Source organism: Microtus oregoni, unplaced genomic scaffold (genome assembly GCF_018167655.1).
Source record: "Microtus oregoni isolate MIOR12 unplaced genomic scaffold, Mior012 000025F_ref0000491, whole genome shotgun sequence".
Lineage (NCBI taxonomy): Eukaryota > Metazoa > Chordata > Mammalia > Rodentia > Cricetidae > Microtus > Microtus oregoni.
The window spans coordinates 30171858-30192489 of NW_024543084.1; the positions used below are offsets into that span (position 1 = coordinate 30171858).

The 20632-nt window shown below is 36.1% G+C and overlaps 1 protein-coding gene across 7 annotated transcripts in view; it reads right to left on the reverse strand.

Annotated features, from left to right (window-relative positions):
- Positions 1-20632, reverse strand: part of Marchf1 (membrane associated ring-CH-type finger 1) — an 803748-nt gene that overhangs the window by 314854 nt on the left and 468262 nt on the right. For 2 of the 7 annotated variants that reach the window (XM_041674950.1, XM_041674948.1), the window contains exon 2: positions 13897-14045. The exons of the other annotated variants lie outside the window; for them this stretch is intronic. In XM_041674950.1, coding sequence (XP_041530884.1) covers positions 13897-14007 — 111 coding nt within the window. In that variant the 5' untranslated portion in view covers positions 14008-14045. The remainder of the gene's footprint in view (positions 1-13896; positions 14046-20632) is intronic. 7 annotated transcript variants of the gene reach the window in all.

The window sequence follows — 20632 nt, forward strand, 5'->3', positions numbered from 1 at the left end:
GTATACTCATGTACATATAGGTGGGCATACACATATGTGTGAGTTCACATGAAGACAATAAGTTTATTCAGTGGCAACTCTTCATGTTCTCTTTAGAAATAGACTCTTTTAACCCAAAGTTTGTTGATTCCGCTAGGCTGAAATAGTTGCTATGAAACAGGTAGAATAGGAAAGATGTATAATTTGGATTCTTCTAAGAATCTGAGATTTCTTTATTCTTTCTCTGAGTTCTCTGATTAAAGAATTAAAACAGAAATAGCTAGTTCAGAGTTACCATAATGTTTTGTTAGACAATTCTCAACTCTAGTATCCCATATATATTTATATTTTATTAATGTGATATTATTACTTTTAGAGGTGTCAATTTATATGAGAACCAAATTTTATTTATGCCACTCAACTTTTGAAGATGATTGCTACATAAAAAGTAGCCCTAGATTCTTAAGTCCTTTTTCAAAACTTGGCTCCATTTATTTCCATCTATGTGTTTTTATTTTATTGTGAGACAAAATTAAGCTCAATGAACCCATAGCAAGCCAGTAATCCCTGCCTTTTCATTGCCTACAACACTAAGCACACACAGGTCAGGGCTAAGGAGGACTCTCTGCCACTAGTGCCATCTGTCAGGAGAGCAGAGAAGGCACCCAGTTCCACATTTACACACGAACATCTTTTTTTCAGGTTCATTGCACTCTGCCCATTGGTCCTTAGATAATGAAACACTTCTAAACCAAATGTTCTAAATGCTATATAGATAGAAGCGCTAGCTACCAAGAATCAGATGTTTTTCTGGGTTGTTAACAATTTAATTTGCATTTAAATTAAGCAGACAGATGTGACACATTTTGATAAAGAAGAGTTGTGAATCAGATCTTGTGACTTCATTCCTTAGAGAAAAAGATCTCTCATGTGACAAACATTTTAGATCAATTATTACTATTGTGAATAATCATGTTTTGACATTGTTCAGGAACTATACAATTAAAGTTAATATACTACCTCAAGCTGCACAGAAAATGCAATTTTCCCTTTTGTGTAATATTTGAAATATCACTCTCCCCTTTATGGTCTCCAATTTAACCTGTTCCCATAACAACCACTGGAATATATTTTTAGTGGTTTTTCTTCCTTAACAAAAATCAAAGCTCTTGCAAAACATCATGTCTTTTATTTAATTTTTCTCATTCATTTGCTTTGGGTGACTACTCTGAAAATATTATATCACTCACCTCTGCCTTTAGCAGTATTCAGTAAAGGGTTTCTGATAGTGATTAGAAAATAACTGATGCATGATTAACTAACAATTAATAAATGGAAAGAAAATAAAACAGTCAACAGAAAATCTGGAAAAGCTGTCTGCCCCAACCTAATTTATTTTGAGAATGTGAAAGGACGTACTCTAAAAATGAATTAAGTGTGAGACGGTTGAAAGTAGGCCAACAGGGCTAATGAGAAATTTTGCATGCTCAAACCCCCTGATGCCGCTTTTATTTGCTTTTCAGGGGAGGATCAGATTTGGGGAAAGCGCTGTTTCTTTTCCTATATGCAGATGTATGACTAAAAGACATGAGTGGTTGTGACGATAGTGAGGAAGATATCATTGGGAAATCCATAGCTTGTGGATATGATTTCTATGAAAGAACAATTTTTTTTGTCTTTCATTATGTTGTGTGTTGGGAAAATAATCCACAGATTTACCTGTGTAGTTTGAGGCCATGAGCCTCAAGTTTAGTTTTTCCGTATCTTAAGGCAGGTGGTACTTCCAATAATGAGAATGAATTTAATACATGAGCTACTGCATTTAGTGGAGCTTTATAAACAGATATTAATCATAGTTTTGCTCTGTTCATGCTTCCCGCTGAAGTTGTTTATCCACAAATTTTATTAAATTCTTATTATCCTCCAAACATTGAGAATCCATAGGTAAACAGAACAATGCTTCTTTCCCCCTTTTAAATTTTATCCTGGTAGAGAAATGGAAAAATAAATAAATTATATATCCATACATCTAGAAATATCTTTTGATAAAGATGAACCTATGAACATAATAGAAAATCAGAATTGGCAAGGAGGACAAGCAGGTGAGGCACAGCTGGGTACAGCTTTAGAGATGAAACTAGTTAAAGCTATCAAGGTACAAACACTGAATTTTGGTGAAGGAGCTGACCCTGGAAAGATAAGTGGGAAAATGTTTGAAACCTGTTGTAGCTGTGCTTCTTAATGTTGTGACCAAGAATCTGAGAAGTAACTTCCGGGAGAAAGACTTTATTCTGACCAATGATTGGATGAGACAAATGCTATCATGGTGTGAGAGGCAGGGCAGTTGGGTAAAGTTCACAGTTGTGGAAGCAGAAGAATAAAGCTGGTTTTATGTCTTAAAAAGTGAGAGGAGAGAGAGAGAAAGAGAAGCAGGAAGCTTGTTTTCTATTTTACAGTCCCTTGCTCAGATTGGGTACCCAGCCATATGGGATGCTGGGCCTTCCTTCTTCAGCTATGCCTCTCCAGAAAGCCCCCATTACATGTGCCCAGAATTGTACCTCCCAGAAGACCCATAAATCCTGTCAGATTGACCATATTGTACAATTGTTACAATATTTGGTCTACATCTATTATTAATGCATAAATCATCTTTCTGGCTAGCTCTATCATTTATAGAGCTAATTTCATTTTCATCTCATTAACTGATCTTGTGTTTCCTCATTTGTTAACTCCTCTGCATACATATTGTATCGTCATTTACTTAGTGTCATTAATCAAAAGGATAAAATTAGGTATCAATAACAGATTTACTTGACTATATTCAACTGGACCAGTTCAAACTGCTGAGTGTTATGATTAAAAGGAAAACATTTAGACAGATTTGTCAGCTGTTACTGCCAACCACTTTAATCTAGATTTGCAGGTGACTGTCTCTAATAGAATACAATATCTACTCCATCTCATTTCACAAAATTCACTAAAATAAATGATTTTTCCATCTTTGCATAGTTAATAGGTAACTTGGCGATCTTAAGATTTTCATCAAATTTGATTTTTCTACTTTCATTGTTCTATCAAGGGATGAACTATGTATAAACAATTAAATTATTGTGAATACATAAATTGAAGTAAATGCAGAAGCCGGGAAATGAAAATTAGACAGTTTTGGGAGTAGGTGGTAGATGAACAATAGAGAAATGAATAGTAAGGTGCAGAATCCTGAATGAGGAAATGGAAAAGGGAAGGTTCTAATTAAAAAGGTGAAAGGAGAAATGCAGAAGGAGGGGGAAGGTAAAATAACAGTAAGAACGTCTAAAAGTCATAAGGAATTATAAAGCTAACTTTTACCTTAAAAGTCCCTATAATACACAAAAGTCTATATATAAATTTACATTTATAGTTTAAATGAAATTTTCTCACTTGATCTGATAAAACTCCCTCCAAGAGTCACCCTAAACCCCACTTAACAAAACCCCCAGCACCAGGCATGAAAAGTCTTCTGATTTAAGCTCTTGGTTAGGATTGTCCAACAGACTCTCAAAACACACAGGCTATTGCTTTTGACCTTGATTGCTCCCTAAAGGTGGAAGGTGAACGCCTATTGCTGAAGACATTGTGCCCTTCAAGGATGGGACACAGAGGTCCCTTAGCTGAAAGATGCCCCTCTGAGGACAAGCTTCACGTGTTACCAGAAGTTGCCATCTAATGGAGTGAAGCAAGCAACATTCCTCCAAGCTGTAAGACCTAAAAACCACAACCATCAGCATGTGAGTGACCCCTAAAGATGCAGCAGTGTCAAGCATGCCAACAGCTCTCTACATGGACTTAAGACCCTCTTAACAATAGGAAAGTCATGTATGGGGCTGGAATATAGCCAACCACCCGGGGTAGAGCAGTCAAGGATTTTGGAGAATACAGAACTAACTCCTTTACTAAAACAGCACTTATCCTTCTGTTCCCAGGGGAGTGGAGCAGTCCTCAGCCCCCATATAGAAAATGTCTGTGTCTAACAGAACCCACAGCCAATCAAAATGCAGAATTATGGAACCCAGTCACAAGTGTTATGTCTACAGTACAACTTTTGTACTTAGGCTAAGGGTCATTACACAAGAGGATGCGCTTTGTTTGCTGTGACACTGTGCCAGAAGTTACACTCATAAAATCGCGCCAACGTGATTGACTAGTCTTGAGGTGAACAAGGATAATAACCCACAGAATGCTACACAAAGAACTACAGACGACTATGGAATGCCGAGAGTGGAGAAATAGTCTTCCTCAGGGAAAACCACGCTGATTGGTTATTTAATTTGAAATGGTAATCTCTGAAAACATTCACACAAGTATCATTACACAGACTAAGTAGGTTGCATTTAGAACTAAACACATGCAAATTGTGTGTGTGTGTGTGTGTGTGTGTGTGTGTGTGTGTGAATAAAGGCCATTTGAGGGTTTAAAGGGAGACAAAGAAAGGGAGAAATGTAATATTATAACTTCTAAAATGGGGAAAATGAATTTGTACAGATTCTTCACATTTTTTTTTCATTTTCTCTGTGATATTAAGGGTTTGACAGTACCAATTAAATCATAAAGTGTCAGATTATAGAAGACAAAGTCTCAAATTTAGAAACTTTCATATTTCAAATATCCAAGTAGGCTAGCCTGGCTTGACAGAAAGTAGATCACAGAATAGCTTATCAGTTAAATACTTCCACCAAAGTAGCTCGATACAAAATTAACTCACAAGAATCAGTAGCCCCTCTACATACAAATGCCAAAAAAATGACAAGCAGATTAAAACAGAAGTCAGGTGAGCAACACATTTCACAGTAGCCTCAAACAATATAAAATATCTTGGGTCACTCTAACCAAGTAAGTGCCAACAGAGAGGAAGGGACCAAAGAAGCGAGAACTTCTGGATCAACATGATCAAAGCTCATATGAACTCATGGAGACTAAAGCAGCAAGCGTAGGGCCTACAAGGTCTTCACCAGGTCCTCTGCATATGTATTATGGCTTCCTGTTTAGTGTTTTTATGGGATTCCAGGATTCAAATGAATGGGTCTCTGGTTCTTATGCCTTCTCTTGGGATTTCCTTCTTCTGTTGTTTTGTCTTGTCCAACTTTGATGTGATAGTTTTTATTATATTATATTATTATCTCTTAGAAACCTGATCTTTAATGAGAGAGAGAAGGGGTGTGGTTCTGAGTGGGAGAGAAGACAGGGGAGAAGAGGAAGGAGTAGAAGGAGGGGAAACTATAATCAGGATATATTTTATGAGAAAAGAATCTATTTTCAACAAAAGAAAAATAGTAACTGATGGCCAACAAGAAAAATAACAGAATAAAACAGTGGAACTCTTTCTTAATTCAAAAAATCAAGAATTAAGATCTGGGACTGGAGAGATGTCTCAATAGGTAAAAGCACCTGACACTCTTATAGTGAACCCAAGGCCTGTTCCTAGCACCCATTTGGGGCAGTTCAAATCAGCATCAATGCCACCTACAAGACATCTTTTATTCTCCTCTGATCTCTGGTCATGTCTACTCAGACACATTCTCACATATATATTCAATCAAAGGAGAAAAAATCTTTTAAAAAGCATAAAATCCATGTACACATTTCAATAATAAGTTAAATTATTTAACTTATTCCTAATTGATCATCAGTTTTTTTACATATAAGACCTTAATTTCTAAATGCCTTTTTAATTTTAAAAATAAAAGGCTATGACAAAATTAAACTTGGATCTTTTTGACTGCTTATTTTTATTAAGAAATACTTATTAAGCTGTAAAAGAGCATATTAGGTTCAGTAACTGAGAATTTCATTTTAAAACATGCATTGTCAGTATGCTAAGCCTTATTTGAAGAAAATAGAAAAAAAATGTATTTTAAATAACTATTTTATTTTAATTGTTTCTGTGTATGAATGTATGTGCATGCATGCACACGTGTTACTATGTATAACTGCAACAGCCACAGAGTCCAGAAGGGAATATTCCATTCCACGGAGATTAAATTATAGGCAGTTGTCCTGATGTGGTTATAGGAGCAGAACTCAGGTTCTCTGGAAGAAGCAGGGACTGAGTATCTCTCCAGCCCATTCTTGCATTTTAAAAAGTAGACAAAATCAACATTAGTCAATATTCCTTTTAAACTGAATACTGAGGCTAGTTTGTGGAATTTTATGAGGTATTTTTTTCTTTTGTATTTGCAAACATGGACACCAAAAATTCTTATAATGGACATAGGTATGTTTCTTAAAACTCTACACATCATAAAGCCTGGGTCTTTGTGATTTAGAGAAAGAATTGTATAAATCTAAATACTTAACAATATCTCTATTTTGTTACCTGTTTAGATAGTCAAATTTGCCTGCAGCAGTACGAAAACCACTTTGAAAATTATAGACTTAAGAAACAATACATAATATTGTTTTAATTGAATTGTCTTTAAAAGTCATGATTGAATATCTCTCCTCTTTTTGAAACTGAATCTCAATACGTGCTCTAAACTTTCAATCCTCCGACCTACACCTGAGGACTGCCATGACACATAAAAGTCACTACTCCTGGTTATTCTTGAGAACATCCTTCTAGTCTTTCCTGTTTATTCTTTTCTGGAACAGTGTGTATCTCACCCTGAACTTCTTATAATGGACTGATTGAATTGATTGAAAATTATTCCAGTCTATGATGGTGTGGCAATAATAAGTACTAACAGAAACCATCCCAATAATTTTACATTTCAGTATCTTCCAAGTTCATGTCACACAGGTCAGCAACTCCTTTTGATGCTAAACACTAGTAGGGAAGCTCAGTATCCAGTCAGCTAAGCAGAGGTCACCCAACAGTGCACCATACTGCTAAACTATGGTGGTCACCTACTAAGGTTTTTAAACATATTATATTGTAACATTTTAAATTTATAATTGGTTTATAGAGCAACAGCACCCCTGTAAGCCAGGACCCATCTCTCTACAGTAGACGAGAAAATGTGATCTGAAATGATGAAAAGAAGTTTCGAAGCAGCCAGGCACCTCTATCATGGACTGACACTTTCTTCTTCTTCTAATGGAAGTCTAGTTATAACCTCAAAGAATAATCATTGATTACAGTAGAGTCAGTCATTTTCTCTGGAGCCATTGCTGACCATCTGAAGTGACAGTTTTTAATCTTCCTGCATTGACTTCTATAGATTTTTTTCCAACTGCAGTCCTCATAAAAGTAGCCACCTTCTTATTTCTGATTCTTTGGATCTTCACTCTCATTTTTAAATTTAATATTAGAATTCTGACTCGATTCACTAAATTGCTTAAGGGTGCAGTTGGTATAAGGCATCTTTGATTTTAGCAAGTGAAACTGTGTCACAATAAATTTAAAAGCATTTCCTTGCTGTTTGCTGTACAAAATGAACCTCTTCCTTTGCATTATGGTGAATTCGAGAGAGTATTTTTTTTTATAAGAACAATCTCCCAACTCCTACAAGGTTCTTATTCATTTTGAAAAACTTTAAGCTCAATTAATACTCTGAATTTGAAAAGCAGGTTATGGGAATGTTTTGTAAATCAAAAGAGAACAACCTGTCCTTTTCAGTCATGTCAGTTACTAAAAATTCAGTGGTGAAAGTGGCTACAAAAATCTCCATATTCACATGTCTGTCAACACAGAGCATGGACTCGTTTAATAGATGCACATATCAATAAAAGAAATACCTTGCTAATCTTTTTTTTACTGAGAAAAGGAAAAAAAAAGTTTCCCCCTCCTCCCAGCCTCCCATTTCCCTCCCCCTCCTCCCACCCTTCTCCCCCCCCCACTCCTCTCACCCTCCCTCTCCAGTCCAAAGAGCAGTCAGGGTTCCCTGCCCTGTGGAAAGTCCAAGGTCCTCCCCCCTCCATTCATGTCTGGGAAGGTGAACATCCAAACTGGCTAGGTTCCCACAAAGCCCGAATATGAAGTAGGATCAAAACCCCGTGCCATTGTCCTTGGCTTCTCATCAGCCCTCATTGTTCACCATGTTCAGAGAGTCCGGTTTTATCCCATGCTTTTTCAGTCATAGTCCAGCTGGCCTTGGTGAGAAGGGGAGGATGGGGGGAACTTGGGGAAACAGGATGATTGGGATAAAGGAAGGGTGGATAGGGGAGCAAGGAAGCACAATTCTTAGTTAAGGGAGCCACTTTAGGGCTGGTAAGAGACTTGAACCTAGAGTGGCTCCCAGGAGCCCAAGGCGATGTCCCCAGTTAGTTCCTTAGGCAGCTGAGGTTAGGGAACCTGAAATGACCCTATCCTATAGCAATACTCACGAATATCTTGCATATCACCATAGAACCTTCATCTGGTGATGGTTGGAGATAGAGACAGAGACCCACACTGGAGCATTGGACTGAGCTCCCAAGGTCCCAATGAGGAGCGGAAGGAGGGAGAAGATGAGCAAGGAAGTCAGGACCACGAGGGGCGCACCCACCCACGGAGACAGTGGGGCTGATCTATTGGGAGCTCTCCTTGCTAATCTTATGCCACACTATAGTGACTTATTTTCTCATTTGCAGTCTTCTTTTTAATAGTTGACGGTTTCACATAATTCTATAGTGAATTTTAGGATTTTTCAATCCCTATCCCCCTCTCTCATCCCTTCCTTCTTTTCACCGTGTTCTCCTTTCATTTTCGTGTCTTTTCTCTTCTTGGGTGTGGTCTTTGCGTTTAATTGGAACATTACGCTCCAGCATGAGTGTGAGTGGGCTGAGTTATTTTGAAGCAAGGGTTGACTTGCCCTTTGCTATGCAACTGAGGGGAATGACTGCCCTCCCCCAGCAAGCTCTAACTGCCAATAGTCTCTCAAGGAGACACTGTAGTCTTCTTCTGAAGCCAAATATTTATTATTTAAATAATGACTACGTCCTTCCTACAAGTTGAAAGAAACGTGATGGAATGGCTTTCTATATTTAGAATACAAGCATAGTTGGGAATTCAACTCCACTTGTTATTACAAAGATCAACTTGGATAGGTTCATAGATTTCTATGTGTTTCAGTTTCTCTATCCATAAGATAACAATATTGATTATCCCTACCTCATCAGCTTTTTGTGAATATTAGATACAGGAATATGTATAAAATGTTTAGAAAATTTCCTGCAGTATAACAACCAACCATTATCACCATCATTCTATGTAAGTGATAATTTTCACCAAGAAGCTTAAAATACTCTGACAGCAGAAAACTAATAGCAAAACCTTGGTTATACAAAATAGAAAGTTCAAAAGCAACACCACCAAAGGAAGAAATGTATCTATGATATACACTGATACACTTGGCCTTCCCTAGTTGAATGCTATGTCTGCAAATAATAGTTCCTCAAATGTATTGTGCACGCCAATGATTTCTAACCAAAGGAGTCAGGGGTAGACACAATCTACATCATCTTTATACCCACACATCTTCACCACCAACCACACATGCTGTGTCCCTTCTCTGAGAAAGGCAAAGCTCTATTTTCAATAGAGTGACAGCATAGCGTGGAAGGGATATGAAAGACCAGTGTGTTGTTGCTGTTGGTACTGAGTCAAATGACCTATAACAGACTGAGTCATGAGTAAAAGCAATCATTTATGGAGATAAGGCTTTGCAATGTCAGAGTCTAATAAAGCTCCCATCCTCAGCTCTCCATGTGCATTCCTAAACTAATATCTCTCGGTTCTAAATCTATTCTACAGTTCACCTCAAGATTCTAGCACAGAAAAAAAAAAAGATTCTAGCACAGGAAGACTTCAAATTGCTGTTGTTTTTGTCACTGATATTACTGGAAGGTTCTCTATTTCTGGTGCTAATGTGGTCTGTATATCAAGCTGAGAAATAACTCATTCCTTTGTGTCTATCCTGTTTCTCTTGGTGTCACTGATGACTGCTGAAATCAACAAGTGAAATGGTGTCCAGTTGCTAGGTTTTCTCACATTACCTGAACTGTCATTATTGGACCATCATACCCCTGTCTTAAAATATAAGGATAGAAAAGTACATCTCCTTCTATTACCTTGGTACCAGATCCTTACGACCCTTCTCTGAACTTGAAGGAGCCCTATCTCCCACCATATAGAGCTTTGGAAAGACAGAACTGAGGTTGTGTCCTTCAGACTTGTTTGTCCCATTTAGTCTCTTTCTTTTTTCATCTTCTATTTAAGTGGATTATACTTCTTATAGTTGCCAAGTTTATATACTCTTAAAATTTTCAGTATTGTAACATCAGACTCAATAACTTTTGTATTATTTTTTAGGTATAATTGCTGTTGGGGTTATTTTTTTTTCTAACTAAACTGCAGTTTTATACTACCTAAATACCTGTATTGGTAACCAACATAACACATACCAAGGGTTAAATGATTTCCTTAATGACTGGGAAATAGATGATAGAGACAAAGATCTCAAAGGTAAAGACTCTTAGTTAGTTGTATGGTGTTCTCACAAGATTTCTATTTGAGCTGATATTTTACTCATTGCTCTGTTGCTGTGATGAAACACCATGACAAAACAGCAAGTTGGGGAGGAAAGGGTTTATTTGACTTATACTTTTGTGTTACTGGTCATCAACTCAGGAAGTCAGGACAGGAACTCAAACAGGGCAGGATCCCACAGCTGGAGTTGATGCAGAGGCAATGGAGGGGTGCTGTTTACTGCCTTGCTCCTCCTGGCTTATTCAGCCTGTCTTTTTTCTTTTAATTTTTAATTTATTTTATTTGTCTCTTATATCATGTATCTTGATCTCATTCATTTCCCGTGCCTTCATGTCTACCCTCTGCCCCTGCACCTGCCACCCAAATAATAGGAAATTTAAGAGAAAAAAATGAAAAAAATTTAAAAAGGGAAAAAAATTGAAAGTCTCATCCTGGAAGTAGCAGTGTGACATGATCAGTCACACTGTAGACTCTTCCTTTATAATCGTTACTTGCGAGTATTCCCAACAAAGAGTCATTGGTCTGGTTTGAGGCCTCTAGTTTCTAAACACTCTCAATGCTGGGTCCTCACTGGGACTTTACTTGCTTATCCTGTTGTTGCCCTGTGTTGTGGAGATCCTACAGCTTTTGGTCTGCATCCACCTGTTTTCTTATACAGCATGGGACCACCAGCCCATGGCTGGCATCATCCGCAGTGGGCTGGGCCCTCTTCTATCAGTCACTAAGAAAATGCCCTCTAGGCTTCCCTGCAGCAAGATTTTCTGGAGGCATTTGCTTAATTAAGTTTCTCAGATGATGTCAGCCTGTGTCAAGTTGACAAGAACTATCCAGCACAGCTAGGAATGTATCTCTGATGCCTAATATGTATTGACTGGAAAGCAAACCTTATGATATATGGCACTTATTACTGACTCTACAAAAGTTGTTACATGTGCATAGGAATAAAAAGAACTCAGAAGACTCCAGAGTTTAATAAACAAAGTAAGTGTCATCTTCCAAATCTTATGTCATCATATTGACATATGGCCATTACATCGAATTCAAGAGCACAGCACTGAGTAATGCAAACAATAAAGGCACAGAAAAGATCTCAAATACAGTGAGTCAAAGCAATAGGAAATGATTGACAGCCTAGCACTCAGTAAAACTTCCTAGCAAAATAAAGCATTTCTGGACAACGGTTGTGTTAAGGGTTAATCCTTTCATCTACTTTCCAATAAAAAGAAAAGTGGAAGAAGAGGAGGAAGGGCATTTAAGAAGGAACTTTTCTAGGCATCAAGACTATTGGAAAGCAAACAGATCAAAACTCTAATAAGAATTCAGGGAACAGTAATAGGAAAAAAGTGGCCTGATTCCAGAAATATGAGCCTTAAACTATTTGAAATGACTTTTGACCCCATGGTCTATTTGAAATGGGAAGTGCATTTTAGTCTTACATAATTTGAACATAAATTGGAGTGAGCTGGAAAACGCGAATAACTTGGTCATGGTCCAAACTGTCCCCATTCAGCAATGACTAATCAAAGGTCCTGAACTTGATATGAATACTAAGATGGGAAGAGTTCTGAGCTATTAGCCTAGAGAATAGACAGAGTGGAACACAGCATGGTTACTTCTTAACCAGAGAGAGGGCTCTGAGTGATGCACTGAGTGCTCACTAACTCCATTTCCTTTACTTAGTCACACACAGACACATATTTACCACCTTTTGTCACAGTTTAATTGAGTTCTGACATTCAGGTTTGGCCAATGGAAAAATGTCCATTCCTTCAAAGCTACTCTCTAGTGGCTAACATGCACAGTACTTCAGCTTCCTCTTTCTTCTGACGTCTAAGGAGACTGTGTGCATCCAAAGCAGCATCCAAAGACAGGTGTAATCAACAACCCAAGATATGTCATGCTCTGACAGAAAGAAAATGGTTTAATTTTTATATGTCTGAAATGGATTTGATTATAATGTTATGGCGTTTAGAGGCTATTGCCTGATATAGTATATATTTAATTCCTGGGTTTGATTATATTGGTAGTTGGGTATTTTTTTCTTCTTACTAAAATTATTTGACTGGGAAGAAAATGACATCTAAGAAGTGGTTCAGTAGGAAAGCCTTTCCTGGGAGAGCTGAGCTTTGGCAATCCTTTACCAGCTGTGGAAGTTCATTAACAAGTCTGAGCCACTATGCCTATCTAGGAAAGGAAGCCCATGTCAGACAGTACTGCTTATGCAGAGAAAGCTATGTGAAGGGTTTGCTCAAGATTCTCTATCGGTTTGACTTATTAATCTGAGAAAGAGAGGTTAGATACTCAAAGCCACTTTAACAAAACACAGAAGATATATTTTATTTAGACTTTTATCCATTGAACACATGACTAAATCCAGCTTTGTATAGAAATACTGTATGCATTTGTCATGTAAATTTGTCTCAAATACATCATGTGAAATTCTACAAGGATAAAAAATAATTAAGAAAGAAAAGGGATAAAATATGAGAATGAAATGAGAGATGTTTCTATAATTTCACAAGACTGATTTCCCAGAGTTCTATGTGTCCGTTGCTGACATATATGAATATGACGGTATTTTTGTCATCGGATCTTTGACAACTTTGAGTTTCTGCTGCTGATACATCACAAGTCCTAGACATTCTGTTACAGCACCTCAAACAGACAACACTGGTAAAATAATTTGAAAATACAAATAATTCCAAAACAAAAAGAACGCATCTAAAAATTTTCAGTTGTATTTAATTCTATGTTCATCAACTAACAGGTAGGTCAATAAAGATACTTCCAGTCTTACAAAATGATAAGCCTTCAATAAGGTCTATGCAACTAATGATTTAAAAGATATCAAATGGAATTTTCCTTCTTTAAATTAAAATGTAGAGTGCTATAGCCAAAGTCCAAAAAAAAAAAAGAGGTTATTTTAAACTCCTTTTGTTAATGGATTATCTCTTCAAATTACTGGGAAATGTTGTTTAGCTAAGAGAAAATATTTAAACTCACAGTGAAAAACAAAGCTTAAAGGCAGGCTTACTGATTCAGTCTTTAAATTGTTTTTACAGAAAATGGTTATTTTTAATCAGATATTTAAAAATATGCAAACCACTTTGGTTTGATTCTTTGCTCACATTTGCTTAACATATTTGCTGCACATGTTTTTCTTCCAGTGATTCCATCTCGTATTGTTAAACCCAGCAACTATTTCTCTCAGGTCACTCCAATAACTACAGTGATTCCACAAGACCACACACACACACACACAAAAAAATAGCTGCTTAATTTTATTAAATTTAACATATGAGATTTTTTATTTATAGCAATATGGTGACATTTTTATCAATTAGAGTGAATCGATTAGAAGAACATACTGGAAAAGCAAACGCTATTGCAAACGTACAGGCTCACATCTCATCAACATCTTAGCATCCTATCTATGTGCAAGCTACTTCAAGGTAAAATAACTTTCCACTCACCAGCGTGGAGGTTTGAGAGGCATCTGCAGCATCCCCTGCGGTCTCTGGTGTCCGCGTGGAGTTGGGGATTCTGTGAGGGTTCCGGGCTATCGCTTCACACCAGCCCAGCATTTTCTCCTTCCGTCTTTCCCTTCTCACTTCCTGAAATTCTGAAAATAATTTACATTCCCTGAAACACATCGCTTCTCATAGTGATGCTCTGGAAAATACACATAACTGAAATGTTATAATCCCAAAATTTAATAAAATGAAGATGGTGAGGTATTATTTTTACTAGAAACCATGAAGGGAAAATAAGGGTTACTAATTATTAGTAATATTACCCCAGAGCCAATGCAATGTCAACTGTGTATCTTTTCAAGGTGCACATCGTGTACATTCACTTCTAAACAAAAGAGTTTCCTACACCAGGTCCAAGGTATCTGGTGTTGGTTGAAAACATTCTTAACCTGGAAGCTGAAAACAGGACTAGATTCTCAAGATAATTACATACAGCTATATGAGATTTGACAACAGGGGTACTTTCTGGGAAATGAGTCAGGAGACAACTTTGTTATTATAATACAGTTGATAGTCACTGGAAATGAGCTCTTGGCAGAATCAAAACACATATGAACAAGAGACATATCAGATTATAACATGCATACAATTTCTTAGAAAATGTCAACATATATTAACTCTCTCCATATGTATTGCTTCTAGCAAATTTAATATATATATTACATATATAATGTATTTATATGTATCAAAATAAGGATACATGTAGACTTATAAATATAATAATCGCTAGCAATCACTTATTCTGCATTACAAACCTTGAAGAATTACATGTGTTATTTGTTTATATGAGTGACAGCGTAGTGGATTTGTTGATGGTAGCATTACCGTACATATATGTGAGGAATGCACAACATATGTTATAAAGATATTTATGTTCTCACTGGGCAACATGGATCATTTTGTCTCCTTTGTCATCTTATAGAATCATCTTTGTATGTACATTTCATCATTAACTAAAACACCATTGTGATCTGTATGGTGTATGTCAATGACAAAGAAAATTTTCACAGGTTTTAGCTGAACATCTTAAACAAGCAAAATATTTAAAACAAAAGACCAGTGATAGACTAATCATCTTAGTGTCCCTGTTATCTTTCTTTTAAAAGTTTGATAACAGAAGGCAAAGTTAGTAAAAATATGGTAAACTTAGCGCTGATATCCATCAAAGCTCAACCTATTAAAAACAGCAATTCAAAACAAAGCTTTATTTCATCATGAATAGAAATGCCCCAAAGCCCCTCCAAGCTTCCCAGAGGTTTCCATTTAATGGAATTTTGTGTCTTTGAATGTCATATCAACAAGGACTTTGAAGATAATGGAGAAACATTGTTTCCCTTGTAAAGTTTTACAGCCTACTTTTCCACTCCACCACCCTCAGTAATTAGAAATAGTTTATTGCAGGTCTTTAGTTAAACACATTACACTGTCAATTAAATATCAAAAATAATGTAGAGTAATTATTTTTCACAGCATCCAAAGCAATTAGCAATCTGGTGGTTTTTAACATTTCAGGATTCAAAACAGCACAGTTCAGAGTTCTAAGAAAGTAATGCAAAGAAAGGTTACTTGCGGATGGATGAGTTATTACTCTTGTGACAAAATGCTCAAGTCAAATGAATACAAACAATACAAACAAGAAAGTGATAAAAACTTTTATAAAATTGAATTGAAGGTAAGCAATGAAATAGTTGTTTTTCTAAAAATAGTTTTATTGATATTATATGTACATTGGTGTTTTGCCTGCATGTATGTTTGTGTGAGGGTGTTGGATCCCTTGGAATAGGGATTACAGATATTGTGAGCTACCATGTGTGTGCTGGGAATTAGACCAGGGTCCTCTGGAAGAGCAGTCAGTGCTCCTAACCACTGAGCCATCTCTCCAGCCTGGAAATAGATTTCTTAACGGATCCTTTGGTCTAATATGAGTGAGTCATCTGTGTTACAAGAAGTGAAAGCTGAACGAAAGGAGAAGATGGTTTGTCAAGTAACAGATTATTGGTTCTTCCTCTTTCAACACATTGCCTGAGATATTTAAAGAAACCATGATCTATTTAATAAGAAATACGCACATTCAACTAAGTTGCACTCTGAAGAAAGTAAGCATTTCCACATTTTCAGCACACTCTGCCCTAGTTACCCATCAGTTTTTATTGCAGGTCTTGAAGTGTGTTAAGTGCAATGAAATGAGTATCTTTATTAAAAAATAGAGTGAAATAATATCTATGAACAATTTAACCATCAAAAACACACATTCCACTTTTATTTGCTAGTTGCTCTTTAAAAAACATCAATTTTCTAACTTTCAAATATTTTTATGCTTTTCATTTTAAAATTAGAACTCAGTCATGATTTAATATCACTTTAGTACTTATGAGAAAGTGTAGGATTCATACCTAATAAAAGGGTAATAAAGTGGCCCACAAAGTTATGATATTATTTGTCTCTGTTCAGGAGTGTGTTTGTAAAGACATCTGATTTATTTTATTTCCTCCTAAGAGTCTGAGATGGAATAAAATTGTGTTTTCAATCATAGTTGTGACTATATCCTTTTATTCAGTTCACTCTTATTGTCAAATATTTATTGAACCTCTAGTTTACTATAGATAGAGAAAGAAGTCAAATAATAGTTCACAAGAAGACTACATCCATCTTTTATTTGAGTTGGGTTTTGCCCAAAATCTATTTTAGAGAATTTTAAAGTCAGATCCTTCCAGTCTCTGATTTGGGAGACTTATAAGCTTCCTTTCTTAAAGTAGTTACCCATTTCTGCTGAATTTATAGGTCTTATCTGAAATTGGTTTATAAAAATTCTATTTTCTGACCTGCTATTGACAGGCACGACAAAGGCTATTAACATGTTGGCTATACTTGTCAAAACACATAATACTGTAAAAGATCAACTATATTCTCATTTTCTGCTTTAGGTATTGGTGACCATATAGTTTTAGAATTTTTAGAATTATTAGAATAAATAATTCAAGAAGCAGATGTACATATTTTATATGCATGTTCATTAACACATGGAAATTAAATGTTTTAACAACCATTTAATTTTCTCTGGTCCTGCACAGCTATGAGCAAACAGAGGAGGGAATGTGACACATGACAGCAGACTAAAGGCTTATAAGTTAACTTTGACAGTGTCACAGGGATACTTAAAATGAATGGTGAATCTGTGAAGTGACAGAGGTTCAGCATGCTGCAGCTTTGGGAAGGTTTTATTATATTAATGAAGATGGCACATGGTGAGAGAGAAGCCCACTATGACTGGGAACGCTGGCTGCCCTTAGACATTCACATCAGATGTGGAATCACAGTTCAAACAATTTTCTTCACCATTGATGTTAAAGTTGAAATTCTGGAAATACCAAAGGTGAACGGAGCACACGGGCAGGCACGAGGGATTGATTGGTGAGCCTCTGCAGGCTCTCCTTCCTTCTGTGCAGTTCTGGAGCACACGTCACGTCCTTATGGATAAGAATGTATCCCCAGTCAGAGGGGAGGCAAAGTCTCAACATTTATAATTAACCTCCAAGCACTTTAAATTGTAAGCATCATTACTGATGTATCAGGATGGGAAAGTGATCATTAAGCATTCATGGTAATTACGATTTAGCCATTGAACCAAGTTAATATGAGATGTGGCAAGGAACAACTTATATAACGAAGACAGGAAATTGGGATTTAACTAAGCTTAATTTTTAATATGGCACTCAAGCAGATATTTAATTTAATAAATAGGAGAATAGTGCATTCTCGGTGGATTAAATTTACAACAAATTTAAATTAAGAAAAAAGACAAGGCAATTGGGTGTATCTTATGGAGAATAATTTACTTTTAGTTCACAAAACATTTACTGAATACTTTCTCTAATCTTGAGCCTGTTCTAAGAATTATGATACAGATATGGAAGATGTTCAGGCTAAGAATAAGGAAGGGCAATAAGCAAGGATAGCCACTCTCATAAGACATTATGAAATGGATGCCCCAAGAGAATGCTGAAACAATGTAAACTTTTACAAAGGACTTCTAATGCAGGGGAAGGTAAGCCTCAGGAGACCCTTCAAAGAAAAAAGATGATCACTGACGACATGCGAACTAAAACCTTCATAACTCTAAAGTCATCTGCCCTTATGTGTGGCACTGCTCAACTCCAGGGGCACCGTTTAGGCTGCAATCCATTGAAATGGCACCGTGTGACAGAGATGCTCTTTGTATTAAACACCATGCGTGTGGTACACCTCTCCAAACCAGCTTTGCCTTCCCTCACTTGGATCCAGTCTAATGCAGCTTACACATAAAACAGAGCTCTGATTCTCTCAGAAAAACGCAGTTGCCTGTAGCTCCTTACACCTCATTTTATCAATTATTTCCCTCCTTAGATTTGATCATTTTGTGTACTTTTCAATAAAGTAGAGTTCTGGTTTTTCTAAATGTTCCATTTTCACTACCTATGTGCAGTGGAGTGTGCCCTTTATCCTTGAATTTGATTGGACAGGGCCCTTGTCAAAGAATTTGAAGAGATTTTTCAATTTAAGTCTTATGATTTTTGATTATTTATCATTTACCTAATGTGCTATCAGGAACTATTTATTTAGTTGCTAGATAGGCTCAGTGGCTAAATGGATAAGCCTGACGTCTGAGTTCAACCACGGAAATTAACAGTAAAGAAGAAAATTGACTCACCAGAGTTTCCTTTTTTTCTGAGTTCAACCACAAGAATTCAGAGTAAAAGTAGAAAATTGACTCTCCAGACTTTCATCCCCACATACCAGGGAACTCCCCCTCTCTCTTATATACATACAAAAATAATAAATAAAATAAGAATTTTAAAAATCAATCAAGCATTGCTTCTCAACTATTGGATGTGATCTCCTCCTGGGTTTATATATTTATGCACTTACACATATATGTAACAATAGCAAAAAGAGAGTCCATGTTTTGAAAGGATGTGAGGAGATAATACCTGGAAGGGGTGAGGAGGAAAAAGAGGAAATGGGGAATTGATGTAATTATATTTTAATTTGAAGATATGAAAAATATATGCAATAAAAAGGAACAAGTGGAGAATAAAAAACAAAGGAACAAAGAACTGAAGGAGAATTCAAACATATTTAGCATGTAGATGATTAAAATGAGAAAAAGGATGATAGAGTTGAAGGAATACAAAGCACATGACTACAGAACACAAGTCAGTTGCCTTCTGATGTGTCTGAGTATGCCACTGATGAACAAATGGATTACATACCTAATTCATCAGCAGCAAAATACGTGGGATCAATCTAACAAGATATTTTAGAACTTAAATGGAAACTGTAAAATTTATGAAACCAAAATAAACAAACAAACCCTCTAAAGAATAGCAACAATAATGCACTTTTCCTGATTAGGAAGACTTGGTGCTGTTAATATGTCAGATTTCTCCCAGTTTGAACCAGAGTCAATGCAATTCCAATATAAATACAGGTTAGGAATTAGTTGTGTAGATACTGATAATGTATTCATAAAATTTACGCAGAAAGACCAAATTACTAGCTAAGATTCAAACAATAACAAAGTCACAAGATGTACAGTTTCTAGTTATAAAGGACTATAAATTTATAGTACAAAGCCAGTGTATCAGAAAAATATAGACATATTAAACAGTTTGGAACATAATACTGGGTCCATAAAAGACAAGTCATCTTTGCTTGACCAATGAGCAAACGAAATTCAATGCAGGTTCTTTTCCCAAAATGGTCTGGGCCGATTGTATCACCACACATAAAAAAATAAAACAGGACTCTGGAGATGAAGCTTAAAGCTTACATTTTTTAAAATAAAATTTAATTAAAAATGGATCATAGAAGTTAATGTCCAACAAAACTATTAAATTTCTATAAGATAACAGGGGGAAACAAGGACATCCTGTGTGGCTCTGAGATCTGGCTGGTAACACTAAAGTCAAGCTATCTGAGAGAAAACATGTTGCTAAGTTTAAATTTATTAAAACTATCAACTTTGTCTCTAAGAAGAACTCATTAAACATAAAAAGGCAAGTTAAAGACTGTGAGAATTTTTTTGGCAAAATGCATATATGAACTCTAGGCTATCATTATAAATGTACAAACCATTATTAAACCTTAAGATAGAAAAAAATTTAAAGAAGCAAGTGATATAAACAGACAAGTACAGCAATTTGCTGTAGATTCATATAAAATATAATATTCCTAAGTAAATAGAAATGAGTTAGCCATTAGAAGCATGTGTGTGTGTATCAAATGCATACTGACATGTTAAAGACTCCAGCTCCTCTATTTGTGTAGAATATAATGCTCTTGGGAAGGATGGTGCTATAGCTACATCAACACAGTCAGTGGTCCTGCAGTGCAACTGTTACGTATGATGCTGTGTTGTTGGATGTTATACTCTACATGATGAAAATTTCCAGAATCTCATAGCTCAGAGTTCTAATTTATATGCATTCAAATTAACACATTTATAAAGTTGGTGATCCTGGGATAAAAAGCCGGTTGAAATTATGAGCTGATAATATTATAAATGTGTGGTGATACTTCATTTGTTCTATAACAAATAAAGCTTGCCTGAAGATCACAGTGTTAAAGAATAAACTTTGACTTATGAGATTTTAGAGATGTTCATCATTTCTATAACATTCAACAAATTGCTGACTGA